The sequence below is a fragment of the Hyperolius riggenbachi genome, chromosome 2 (genome assembly GCF_040937935.1).
Source record: "Hyperolius riggenbachi isolate aHypRig1 chromosome 2, aHypRig1.pri, whole genome shotgun sequence".
Classification (NCBI taxonomy): Eukaryota; Metazoa; Chordata; class Amphibia; order Anura; family Hyperoliidae; genus Hyperolius; species Hyperolius riggenbachi.
The window spans coordinates 197534592-197548675 of NC_090647.1; the positions used below are offsets into that span (position 1 = coordinate 197534592).

The 14084-nt window shown below is 39.7% G+C and overlaps 1 protein-coding gene and 1 long non-coding RNA gene across 15 annotated transcripts in view; one reads left to right on the forward strand and one right to left on the reverse strand.

The window, feature by feature from the left end:
- LOC137546039 (uncharacterized) overlaps window positions 1–9262 on the forward strand; it is a 33637-nt gene extending 24375 nt beyond the window's left edge. The window contains exon 3 of the long non-coding RNA XR_011026159.1: window positions 9006–9262. This is a non-coding gene — a long non-coding RNA (uncharacterized lncRNA). The remainder of the gene's footprint in view (window positions 1–9005) is intronic.
- DOCK9 (dedicator of cytokinesis 9) overlaps window positions 1–14084 on the reverse strand; it is a 414823-nt gene that overhangs the window by 114073 nt on the left and 286666 nt on the right. For all 14 annotated transcript variants that reach the window (XM_068267974.1, XM_068267970.1, XM_068267967.1 and 11 more), the window contains exons 21-28: window positions 13756–13877; window positions 13420–13506; window positions 11772–11861; window positions 9089–9204; window positions 7759–7828; window positions 4319–4444; window positions 3566–3637; window positions 1135–1281 (exon numbers count right to left, since the gene is read on the reverse strand). In XM_068267974.1, coding sequence (XP_068124075.1) covers window positions 1135–1281; window positions 3566–3637; window positions 4319–4444; window positions 7759–7828; window positions 9089–9204; window positions 11772–11861; window positions 13420–13506; window positions 13756–13877 — 830 coding nt within the window. The remainder of the gene's footprint in view (window positions 1–1134; window positions 1282–3565; window positions 3638–4318; window positions 4445–7758; window positions 7829–9088; window positions 9205–11771; window positions 11862–13419; window positions 13507–13755; window positions 13878–14084) is intronic.

Consider the following 14084-nt stretch of genomic DNA (forward strand, 5'->3'; position numbering starts at 1 on the left):
TGCTAATATATTTCTAGCACATCCTTGACTCAATGTAGAGTATATCCACCCCTACTAATCAAAGCGCCATGTAGAAAAAACATGTCACAAAGTGCAAGGTATAACTGAAAATATACCGCTTTTATTAACTGTCATATGCAGTAAAAACACTAGTAACACTACAAATGATACAATTCTAAAGACTTTATCAGTATTGAAAACAATCTGCACAGTACTGCCCACACATAATATGCAATAACACAACAGTCATATAATTTCACATCTTTATATAAAGGGTTTGCAAAAGTACTTATGATCAAAATGGCACTAAAAACCAGAGAACGAGTCACAATGGTCCCGAGCGCCACTGGTTGTGCAGCGTGATCCGTGTGAGAGTGCTAACTTGCCACAGTATTTTCTAAAACATTGGATTACCAACTAGAAATCAATGCATTTATACTGAAGATTTCAAGAATGGTTTGTGTTGCTTTTCTGTTTACATAAATTACTAACTCATCATACATGGCCCATTTAGCAGTAGGGAAGATGTGTCTAATCAGATGTCAAAGTTGAAGAAGAGGTAGAGGGAGGGGCATGTGAGCTGGTACTGAGTGTCAAAATATTGTGAGGTAAACTGCAATGTGAAATACCAGAAATGAGAAAAGAGTTGAGTAAGAACATTAGATCTGAATACTTGGTAAGAGCACTGGATATTACATGACCAATGCTTAATTAAACTTACAGCCACAAACACACCCATGCAGTTACTGTGTTATTAAAAAAGGTTATTAAATATTGCAGTCGTAGCTCAAAATATCCTCCATTATTCAGACAAAGCCAGTAATCAGACTGGGAGGTTATTGTTTTAAGCCAAGCTCTAATGCACTTTACAATTCCAAAACTCATAAAAGTCACAGTTTAGACGCTACAGAGGAAGCTACAAAGGGTGACAGAAAGCTGTATAGATACAGCAGTGAATGTAAGTTTCTTAGGGCTGTAGACACACAGATAAGCATATACAGTAAATAAAACTAGCAAGTCAGACAGATCTGCATAGTTGTAATCCCACTACATTTATCCATAGGAAAAAAGATTTGCAAGGTTTTGGCATTATATTAACTTTCCCCAAGGAGACAGTATTTTAGGGGTTTCTACCTTAATGAAGAAAGCAAGGCTCTGGTTAGCATTCCGAGAAGCCTCTGGATTGTCCTTGTATTTCTGTGTGATGTGTGGCATAAGCATATTCACTAAGGTTTCAACCGTGTGGTGAAAGGAGGCTGGGAATCTTTGGTTCCTTAATAACTGTAAAAAAAGAAAGATTAATAGACACGTATAAAATGGCTTCTTAATTCATTTTCCAATTTTCAACAATTTTCTTTACATGGAACAGAACACAGAAGCATCTACTGTATAGCTACTATATAGCTAAAGCCTATGGCAACAAGCCTAAGGCCCGGTTCACATTAGCGGTGGCTATCCGGAATAGCCGTGCCGGAGCCGCACCGCATGCTGGCCGGACGAAACGGACGCACGGCATAGCAATGTAAGTCTATGCCACGGTTCACATGCGTCCGTTTCGTCCGGACCGGAGCCGGACCGGATCCGGACTCCGGTGTCCGTTCCAACATGCGCTATTTTTGGGTCCGGCTCCTCCGGCAGCCGTATCCGGGGCGGAGCCGGACTGCACCATCCGGCCAATGGAAACCAATGAGAACCGGAGAGCGCACAACACACTGGCAAAAAATCCGGATGTTCTACCCCACTTCCTATGAGGATTGTTGCGGCGATATTGGATCGGGGACACATGGGCAAGCATTTTGGAGTGGAGCAGCACGAGCTGGAGATGTTGGCAGCATGTTGGAGGTGGAGGTGAGTGCTAAACAGCAGAGGGCCTGATTCCACAGGTCCCCCTTCTGCTGACCTCCCAGACCCCAACATTTTTTTTATTTTTTTTTACGATACTTTTGCCAAACGGATCCGGATCGCATCCGGATGAACACCTGATGCAACCTGACCGGATCCGGATCGGATCCGGATCAGAACCGTACGGTTCCGATCCGGATCCGGTCCGGATCCGGTCAGGCCATCCGGTCCGTTTGGCTGACAACCGCAAGTGTGAACGGGGCCTTATTCACCAAGTTGTTGAAATAAAATAAAAAAATAAAGCGGACAAATATGTATATTTAGGAATTCTTCAGGGGCTTAAAATTGCAAATAGATGTTCATAAAGACGTGCAAAAAATCTGACAAATAGTGAAAAATGTTCACACACACACACACAATAATATATATATATGTATCTTTCACAATAAGAAATAATTACCTGTCTGTGGCAAGTTGGTTGCCACAGACAGCCACTTTAGGAAGAAGCATACTCCGATTCAATGAAAGTTAATTGGCTGTGTACTGCTGCTTCTCAAAGAATACAGAATCATTTATTTTGCCAAGTGCGGCAGTTGCCACACCCATAATTGTTTGTGGTACACATCGGCATAGGGCATAGTGCAAAATTACATACAGTGGAAAAAAAACAGACAGTGCAAAACATGACATACTGAGAAAAAAAGGACAACATAGAATAAAGCAATACAACTGGATACAGGGACTTAGAGAACAGTAATGCAGGTGGAACCATGCTATGAGGTTTTGGTGTGTAAGGGGCTCAAATTAAGAAGGAGCACTGCTTGGGGAAAAAGGAGTTCCTGTGCCTGGAGGTTTTGGTGGGAAAGAACAGATTATAATTAATGGATTTACGGGAAGATCTAATAGTTCTTCACATTTAATACAAGTTAATGTAGCTTCTGGTCTCCACTTTTTAAGCCTTATCACCAGGGAATAAGACCTTTTATTTCAAAAGTGGTAAACAGGTTCATAAAAGTGGTAAACAAGAAAGTGGCAATCTTTTTTTTCTTATCAACACAAATAAGAAGGGTAAAGAGAGAAAAATAAGCATTCTCTACTCTATATGCCATATACTGTATATTAACTGCTACCTGAAATATAAAGAAAGCCAGAATTATGAAAGAAATAACCGGTTACTGTAGGATCCTGTGACGTAAACGTCAAATCAAGCAAGTGGCAAAATAATCTGCATGAAATCGTTTTTTGCTGGCTGTGGGCTAAACAATTTAAATTTGGAGTGACCTTTTGTCAGAAAAAGTTTCCAGGGCATAAAATAAGAAAACAGGATGAAACTTGTTTATGGAAACGGAAATTCATTTGCAGGGTAGCATTTTGTGGCCACTGAAACCTTGTAATTTTCACCTTAATTGTGGCATTCTGGGTTTTATATAAGCTTACCACCCAGATCCCAAAGGACAGTCCTCTTATGCTCTATTAACTCTCTCAGGTTTCAGCTTGCAGAAGCAACTGCAGAACTAACTACTAATTAATAGCTTACTGTATGATTTGATATACTGTGATGCAGTCATTGGTGATAGAAGAAAAAAACACATTTTATTTAAAAAATACATCATCTCAAAACAAAAAGTATAGTTTTGTGGTATGTGTGTCTCCTTTGAGCAAACTACAAAAAAAAAAAAAAAATTTGTTTAGGTTAGAAATGAAAACAAGATTCAATACATACTTTTATTTTTGCATTCTCTACAAGGTGTTGGGCCATGGATTTAATCAAAACTTCAAAGAAAAACCATGAGTACTGTGAAAACAAAATAAAAAGCATGAGTGCAAATATAGACCTTACATGTGGAATTAGAAATGCATGCATTCTCTGTTTAACTAGATGTAGATACCCAAGAAAAATGGAGAAGACTAGAGGAGAGCACTTGTGAGCATCTTGCTGTTTATGCATTTAAAAAAAGAGCAATATAGCTCTAAATTCATATGAACCAGTTTTTCAGAGGGACTGTTTAAAGCAGACCTGAACTCAGAACTTACTCTCTTTTCAAAAAGATAATCTGCAGTGTGTTTACTTCCTGCTTTCCTGGAAGCAGGCATAGGGTTAACATCCTGTGTTTACAAATTAGCTGTTCTGTCGTTTCCTGTCAGTTGAGAGATTAAACTACAGTTGTGTTTAGTCTGAGATGAGGTGGAATTAAACAGGTTAAACTCTCTAAATACGGGGTGCATTTCTCCATGTTTTCCTTCTGTCCTGTGCAAGAGTTCAGGTCTACTTTAAACCTCTCTGCACAGCAAAATAGTCATTTATATCGGTAGTCCCCCCACCACCACTCCATGAACATACTATATGTTCATTATTGGCCTACTGCTGCTTAGATGCCTAACTGTTTATAATTTCTGCAAGAACCAATCAATCTTACTTTATAATGTATAAGGCTGCCAATGAATTCTTAAAGGTCACCATTATCTCTAAATGTACCTTGAGGAGTTTGTTACAAGTTAAAAAGTCAGCTGAAGGCTTGAGGATCGTTGTCATGGACTTGGCCAACTCTTCATGTATAGTCCTGTATTCTGATGTAACATATGGCTCTGCCTTGTAGACATACTGTAAGTACAGAAACTAAGCCAATTAAAGATATCCGACTATTAGACACATTTTATAACATTTTTTGCAAATCTAAACCAAAAATAAATTTTAAGAAGGAGGGAGTGGAGAAAATAGGTCTCAAGGAGCGGTGAGGCTGCACAGTACAGTATTTAAAGAGGAACTGTTGCGAAGATCTTAAAATTTAAAACGCATACATATCACAAGTACATTTCTTCCTGAGTAAAATGAGCCATAAATTACCGTATTTTTCGGACTATAAGACGCAGATAAGTGTCTTATAGTCCGAATGTGGCAGTTTTATCAATCCGGGCGCTTGTATCCTTTGTATTTTAAATTAAACTAATGACGTCCGCGGTGGAGAGGCAGCAGCAGTGCGATCCCAGGTGTTTTTACTAAGTGGCATAACGGCAAACACTTCCTGGCTGTGATCCTGCCCCTTTCCAGCCCTGTATCATTGCAATGCGCTGTGCTCCCAAGCAGCATAGCAGCAGCCGCTGTCATGAATGGAAATACTGGTACTCTTTGCAGGCGTCCTTTCCCTTCCTCAGCCCCTTATCAGCGAGATCCTCTGTCCTCAAACAGCATAGCAGCAGCCGCTGTACTGTCCGGGGATGCTGCGCCTGGCTGTGATTCCCGTGTCTGCGCAATCCCGGCAGAAGTGAACTTCTTCAGCGGCTATAACGGCAGAGTCCTCAGAGGCATCCGTACTGTGCCCTGTTTACTGGCGGCCTCTTATGACCCCGACGCGCGTTGTCATGAGAGGTCACCAGTAAACAGGGCACAGTGCGGAAGCCTCTGAGGACTCTGCCGTTATAGCGGCTGAAGAAGTTTATTTCTGCCGGGATTGCGCAGACACGGGAATCACAGCCAGGCGCAGCATCCCCGGACAGTACAGTGGCTGCTGCTATGCTGTTTGAGGACAATGAGGATCACGCTGATAAGGGGCTGAGGAAGGGACAGGACGCCTGCCAAGAGTACCTGTATTTTAATTCATGAAAGCGGCTGCTGCTATGCCGCTTGGGAGCACAGCGCATTGCAATGATACAGGGCTGGAAAGGGGCAGGATCACAGCCAGGAAGTGTTTGCCGTTATGCCACTTAGTAAAAACACCTGGGATCGCACTGTTGCTGTGCTGCTGCCTCCCCACCTCACCGTGGACGTCATCAGTTTCATTTACAGCCTGGACACCCACAAGTGACCTGACTACTTTCGAAGAAGCTGTCACCCAGGCTGGTTAGATCTGAAATGTCATTGTAGTGGTTAGTTAGTATAGCTGGGGGAGGAGGGGGAAGCAGGGGTTTGTGTAGTGTAGAGGTGTAGGTGTGTGTGTGTGTGTTTGGGGGGGGGGGGGAATGGGTGAGGTGCATCAGGAGTGAGGTGTGTAGCTGGACAGTGTAATTGAGACATCTTTGGGGGAAAGGTCTATAAAACACTCCTGGACATAGATGCATCTAGGTTTAGTACTTCTCTCCTATATGTTGCTGGCATTTACAGTAAGTAGTAAAAATCTGACATTACCGACAGGTTTTGGGCTAGTCCATCTCTTCATAGGGGGTTCTCAGCATGGCTTTTATTCTTTATAAAGATACTTCCTGAAAAAGATTTATAAAAAGATGCTGGCCAGCCTCCCTGCTCACCGTACACTTTTTTGGCAGTTGGACGGAGCAACTGCCATTCACTAAGTGCATTTTGAAAATAAAGAAATCCCTGTGACCCCAGCCACCCCCCCCCCACCCATAAGGAGATGGGCTAGTCCAAAACCTTTCGGTTCTGTTAGATTTCTACTACTTACTGTAAGTGATAGCAACATAGGAGAAAAGTAATTAATGGCTCATTTTACTCTGGAAGAAACCTACTTCTTAATTGTATATGTTTACATATATTTAAAATTTTAAGATTTTCACGACTGAGGTCCTTTAAGCACGCAGTACAAGATTTGTAGCTGTGGCAGGGAGTAGGATATTAGATCAGATCTACTATCAAATGAGACAATGTAGCAAGGTGATAAATAAGTACAGCATATTTTACTACCACATTGTGTAAGCAGCTGTTCACTGTACATCGAATTCTCACTTGATCCAGCCTTGCTTGAATTTAATTCAGTGGAGTACTATAATAATACCTGGAGAATTCCTTGAACACTATAAACTGCAAACCCTGTTTGAAGAGTGATGAAAAACAGAGGCTAATGCAAGTGAATATGATATGACCCAATAAAATAGCTGTTCACCATATCCCAGAAAGAAGAAGGTGCAGCAATCACCTCAAGACTAGACAAAACAGTTATATTGTGATTTTCTCCAGGCAGATTCAAAGTGCCAGAGCTGCAGCCACTAGTGTGCACGCTATAGGTTGTGCGCAACAGGAGTTGGGGAGTCTTGCCTAAGGTCTCCCACTGAATAGGTGCAGGCTTACTGAACAGGAAGAGCCAAAATTCAAACCCAGGTCCTCTGTGTCAGAGGCAGAGCCCTTAACCAGTACACTAGCCAGCTACTAACTCAATGGATGCATGAATGCTGATCATTGTTAATTCCACCGAATGCCTGAGCTGAGATATTCAATATAAAAGTCAAAACATTACAAAAAAATAGCAATTGCAAATAGGCCACAGTTGTGGTACTTGTCAGACTCAGAGCCCAAGATATAGCACTTTTTCATAAAACATTTTGTTAAAATCCAGGATAAGGGAAACTACAGTGAGGACAACCACATAAAGATAACATAGTGGCCCTGCAGCTCTATAGTCCCTGGTTTGATTCCAACCTACGATACTATCTACATGGAGATGACCAGTTTTTCCCCACCTTTTAGGGTTTCCTTCAGATGTTGCAGTAAGTACTTACCTCCTAAGAAAGTACTGTAAGGTTATTTTACCTAAGCCCGCAAATATGGCCACAAAGTGTGGTAGAAACATTAGATTTTAAGGACCTTTCAGTAAGATGTGAAATATTCTATGCGTATTGAGTCTGTGCTACAGAATTACTGAAAACACCTGAATTTGTATAATCATTTAGAGATGAAACAGAGTTATCTTGGAATCATTACTTAAATAAAAGTGGAACTCAACATTTGGGGCTTGCAAGGAATCACTTGAAGTGTGCTGGTGGAATAAATCACACAATAGGCTGTCTTTTCCAAATACAGTAACCAGACAAGGAATTTGGGAGAGAGATATAAAGATATTTGTACAATAGCATGTATGATATAAAATATTTTAAGTGATCTGCTCGCCATGCAGATCATGAACTACCTGGGAAGGCTCTGAAAAGCTGTAATGGCAGCTGAGATACCAATGCCCAAAGACAACTTACCTTTACATATGACCTCAGGTAGCTCTCTAGACCTTCTTCATGGCACTGAGAAACCACATGAATAATGACTCTGAAAGACCAGATTTCATACATTTAACATGTTTATGTAAAAAACACAAAGTGACCTACAAACTAAATAATGAATACCCAGTAGCTGAAAATATTTAACATACATTTAAAATTATTCTTAAGTAAAGTATCCTCTGGTCAAGTTAGTACACCAAGTGGGTCTGGCTTCTCAATGTTTATAAAACCTTTCTGAGGCACCCACATAATTTACTGTATTGCAAACAAGAACAAGTCTATTACTATACACCGTAGATTCTTAACTTGTGTTACGTGTAACCCAGTAGGGACTTAAGCTGGGCTCATAAGGAATCTGAAAGTCTAAGGATACTTGATATGATGTTACCTAGAAGAAGTGGTACTGTCTTTCATAAAAGAGTACATGTTGCCAATGGGTTGTCAGAAGTAGGAACCTGCTGAGTGGTCAGCAGACTTTAATAATTTATCAACTGATATAAGAGTCAAGCAATACATAATGTGCCTACACAACATCAAAGCGCACATTTAAAAATGCTGCATGCTAATTTCGGCGTGGTGCAAACCAAGTTTTTTTGGGGGTTGATGGTGGATAAAATAGCGGTAGTAGAATATCGGTAAATACCAGTGTTGTACTACTTAATTGATATAGTGAAATATCAGTAATATTTGTAGAGATTTCACTATGACCCAACCTCTACCTACTCTCACACAGAACACCCCCCGGTGTGCAACTAACAACCCCCAAAGTAATAACCTCCCCCCCGGCGTGCAACTACTAACCCCCTTGGTGGCACCAAACCTTAACCCTCCACCTGTGCACAGCAAAAATGTGCACTTGCTCTGCCAATTGGCGCCCATTTTTATCACGCTTTTTTAAGTTGCTTTGACACTTGCGAAAATTGTACCTCATGACAATACTTTTCTAGGTTAACTGTGACAAGTGAACTTAAAATCTTATCCTCTAAAAATGCTGGATTGTAATGACTGGTACACACGATGACATGGCAGATTTACTGTCAGATCTATTATTTCCAACATGTCCTCCATTTACTTTCACTTCTATGTAAAATCGATCGTAAATCGGGTGTACCTAGCAGAGTATTTAATCAGGTTAAATCAGGTACTTTGAGGCAGGATTACAATACCATTGTTACAATAACTATTCTCTTGAAACACTGTTAGCTATTTATCATTCTGTATAGATCCACAGTGTGACAATCAAGTACTAACATCTGAAGCTCAACACCATCTATTACAGAACACATAGTAAATAAGTAAGTATTACCGTGTCACATTGACAGCCACTTCCTCCTGAGTAGCTCTAGTAAGAACTCTGAACATCTGATTAAGGATAGTGGGCAGAAAGGCGATCATGACATGTCCTTCCATCGCATGAAGACTCTGAAAAGAAAAAATGTGAATCCGTCTCAATCTGCATCAGTGAGAAGTTTAAATTAAACGTGGATAACCCTTCATCTTGCAAAGGTAAAAACAATCTCACATGAAATGTGAAGCACTTTCAACAACCAGAACTATATTTGCCAGAAAATGACAGTGTCATGCTTTTCTCAGATCCAAAACAATAACAACTGGTTAATCTGGCCTAACAGGCGCACGTAACAAGTTTACAAAGGATGTCTCTAAAATATTGCATTCTATTCATTTTTACATGGACATGGCTTCATAAAACAAATAATGATCATGTACAAAAAAACTAAGAAGTTAAGAGAAAGGTCTTTTCTAGACAATAGGTTTTTCTGACATTAACTGTATCAAGAAAATAAAACTCTAAACCTACATTTTATCATTTAGTCTGCATGTGCTGCCAGATCTGAAGGATGAAAATACATTGCACAGTTTAAATTATAATAATATACATAGTACAGTTTTTTGTAAAAGCTGTGTGATGCACGTAATACTACCACTTTAGCATACAGGATAAAAAATAGTCATACAGCTGAAGCATGGATTGCACCTGATGATCGCTAATATTCCTCAACATGTGTAGAGGACATTTGCAATTCACATGAAACACTAGTATAATATAACCAACTAAACTGATCAGCAACCACATCAAAATACATGTTTGAATTTCATATAAAATGGCACATTGCATTGTTAAAGAGCAGTTTAAAGAAACATAACAAAAAAACAAAATGTATGAAAGCCGACCAATAATACCATAGTCACTCCCTGCCTGATTAATGGTGGGCATTTCCTAAGCAGTATTTACCAACTTTAATCAAGAGGTAGGTCAAGCTTACTCTCTGCAAACTCTCTCAAGAACTCTTAGCTCATTACAATAAAATACTGCTAAGCTGAATTATTAGGTTTTCACGGCATCCAAGTTATTCAAGCTGAATTATTAGGTTTTCATGATTTCACAAATAATGGTCTTTCAATAATAAACAATAAAGGGGAATTTGCACAAATAAGAAGCAAAATTGTTATAAATCATGTAAGAGTGTCATTCCTTAACAAGGACGACACAATTTTGTTTTATTAGTAAATATGATTTCATAGCCCAAAGATCTCATTAAAAAATAGAGCAAATAGATCTGTCTGAGAAATAGAAATTAAAGGACACCTGAAGCGAAAATAAACAAATGAAATAAATGATTGTTTCTTTTATGTTTAAATCTACTTTTAAAGTTTTAACTGTTTTATAGTCTTTGCTCAATGACACATTTATTGAAGTATGCCAAAGCGAAAATCTATTAACTATTGACCCTTTTTATCTCTTTCCAGCTCTCAGAAGCCATTTTCTTCTAGGGAAAGTGTTTTATAGTTGGAATTTCTTATCAGTGAGGGTCACACTGGAGTCAGGACTGAGTCAGCCACTTACACACCTGATATTTAACTCTTTCAGGCAGAGAAAGAAAAAAAGGGAACACAGCATAGTTATTTGTGTGATAGGCATTGTACATACACATGTCTATCTCATCATGTCACATGTCCTCTCGGGTATACTTTAATGCAATCACCTGTAAGCAGCTAAAATGTCTGGTAAGCATATGGAATCTCAGGTGAGCTATAGCATTCACCCACAGTCTTCCACCTCGTTGTGCTGGTAGAAATATTAACAACCCTACCAGCCAACTCAGAGGGGTATTGGGGCAGAAAGAAGCCTGGAAATATTACACTTATGATTCTAAATTAACAAATTATCTATGTTTAGCGATTATTACATTTTAATTTGTGCTCTTTTTCTCTCTTTATTTTTCCACTGATGCATGCAGGCAGACTGCAGAGTACTCCTGTATAAAGAAACATTTATAAGCAACATTTATCAGTGTAATGCAGGGTACACACTGAGATTTTCTGGCCGATTTACTGCCAGATCAATTATTTCCAACATGTCCGATTTGCTAGATTTCTGTGCACTTTAATAGGAAGTTGATCGGAAAATGCTCGGAAATTGATCGGAAAGCAAATCGGACATGTTGAAAATAATCGATCTGACAGTAAATCGGCTGGAAAATCTCATAGTGTGTACCCAGCATTATGTTGCCCTACAGCTGAGATGTAATCTGTCAAGAGTTTGCAGCCCTTGTGAGATTTCAAAACACCCAACTGTAACTGGTGCTTGAAAAAAGTGCAGCTGGCTGTTGTGCTTTGTTCCTAGCAAAATCTCATCATTCACTTATGCACTAGAACCACATTCTGTCATTTAACAAGTACAAATGCCCTCATTTTTATTAATTCATTTACACAGGACCTTCGTTCACACTGACCATATGAATCCTCAATATAGCTTTGACACCATCTTCCTGAAAGGTCTTAAACATCTTTATAGGTTTCTGCGCAGCCACCACATGGGATGAAGAAAAGGCCAGTCTGCAACCCCTATCCCCAGATTTTAAATGCATGTTTTTAATATTTTAGTTACATTGCTCAAGTATGAATATGTAATCATTCCATTCATTCTATAGGAACCATTACGATGGACCTGTAGCATTTCACCTTACCTTTAAATATTTTACAAGTTCATTTCCTAAGACCTGCGCCCCTGATTCAGTTTTCTGGCAATACTGAAAGAAGTTGTGCAAATGTTGATCCTAAAAGGAAAGAAATAGCTGGTGAGTATTAACACAAATAACTGGAAAGTAAACCTTATGAATAAATTACTAATAATATAGATAATATAGATATACTTTGCAGACAAACACAAATAGGGAAAAGACATCACAGATGTTAAGCATAAGACTACACCATCATGTACCATATTTTATGCTCCGTAAAACACACTTTTTTTCCTGGTGCAGTGTAGTCTGGCTCTTGAAGAGGTGAGAATGTTCTTGAAAGCACCTCAACGTCCACTACCCAACCATTCGGGGAATTAGGGAGGGCCCACTTGACCACCAGGGAAGCTGTAAGGGGAGGAGGGTCCATTAGACCACAAGGGAACCCATTTGGGGGAGGGAGGAGGCCACTGGACCACCATGGAAGCTATCTGATGGAGGGGGTGCATTAGATCACCAGGGAATTTATATGGGGGGATGGAAGCACTAGACAAGACAGAACATTTATATTGCACTTTTCTCCTGGCGAACTCAAAGCACTTCAGGGCTGCAACTCCATGAGGCACGTACCACGGGCAACCAGTATAATTAGGGAGCCTTGCCAAAGACTCCTTACTGTTTTACATATTGGCTTGAGCCAGGATTAGAACCTTGCTCAAATCCAACATCAAAGGCAACAGCCTTACCAGAACAATATCCAGCTGCATACAGTTGCCAATGGACCACCAGGTAAACTAGATGGGGTGGGAGGGACCATTAGATCACCAGAGAAGCTATATGAAGGAGGGGAGGAGCCAAAAAACAAGAAGGAAAGCTATGGTTTGGTCCAGAAGATTTTTCCTTTTTCCTCCTCTACACCTAAATGTCTTATTGTCAGGTGCACCTCATGAAATAAAAAATACTGTATGTAACACACCCTTCAGAACTTTTTGATGGGGGGTGGTTGAACCCTCGTGGGGTAGGTAAACACTTCTGGGATGTAGGTAAAATGGGTCTGTCCAAGCAGTCTACAACTCTTGTCTTACCAATGGCAGCCATTGTATGAGAGCCACAGTGACTCTATTAACACTTGTGTAAACAAATGATCTGAACCCTAAACTCTACAAAGGCCAGATGGACTCTGTCTTAAATATTTGCTATATTTGATTAGTATTACCTTATTTGTAAATATTAATTTTCTTCTTGTTAAACACACACACACCTTCCCTTTAAACAGCTGACACTATCCAGGCAGTATTTTAGTTCATTGACTGTCCCCCACAATTAAATCGATAACCGCTTTTCAATAAAAAATATAAAAAACGAAAATGAAGGGTCATTACAGCACAAGGACTGTGTAGAAAGTTCTCTTAACTTGTAAACTATGTTAGCAAATGAAAGTCACTAGCTGCCAATAAAATAGCTGGTAGTTGTCTGTTGAGATCGAAGACTCACTAGTTACAAAAACATGTGAAGATCAAACAGACAAAAACATTAACCACTTCAAAAATGTAAAGGATATTACCCATCAAGAGACAAAACACATGACGAACACACTGCAGCAGTAAATGTCATATAGGACTGTGAAGAGTAATGACCCTGTAGATAACATTACCTGTGCATATACAGTGGACACCAAATGAGTAGTGATCTTCAGCAATGGCTTTCCACCATCAACCCATTTAATTTCTGGACAATAATGCTACATAAAAATTGGAGATGAGAGAAAACAATAAGTATTTGGAAAGAGTAAGCAGAGAGACAAGTGTCATCTTGAGCTCATGAGCGTTACAAGTTCTGCTCTTGTGAATGATAATGACCAAGCAAGACAGCTTCATGGGTGAGAGGGAGAGTCGAAAAGAGTGTTAGCTGTTTACATGCATACCACTGTATCCAGATCTATTCAATACATGAGTGTATGTTAAAAATAAAGAGAGCAGGCATGACATACCTTCCCCATCCCAGGTTCCTGATAGTTCAGATATCCTGATGGAAGGTTGGAAGACACTGCAATGTTCTGCTCGTTGGTGGCTACACGGCCATCCTTAAGCAAAGGCAGCCAGGCATATCCAACTGAAAGTAATATAAATAGGTTTACATAAAAATACCAGGATGCAGGACTTATAACTCAACAGTGTGTGTATCATCATCATCAGTTTTCACAAACAGAACAATTCACTCAGGATGTGAATACCATAGTTCTAAATGGAAATTTAAAAACCATACAAAATGATCATCCAGGTCAGCACAAGACAAGTTATTTGCAACTCAGTGACTCTA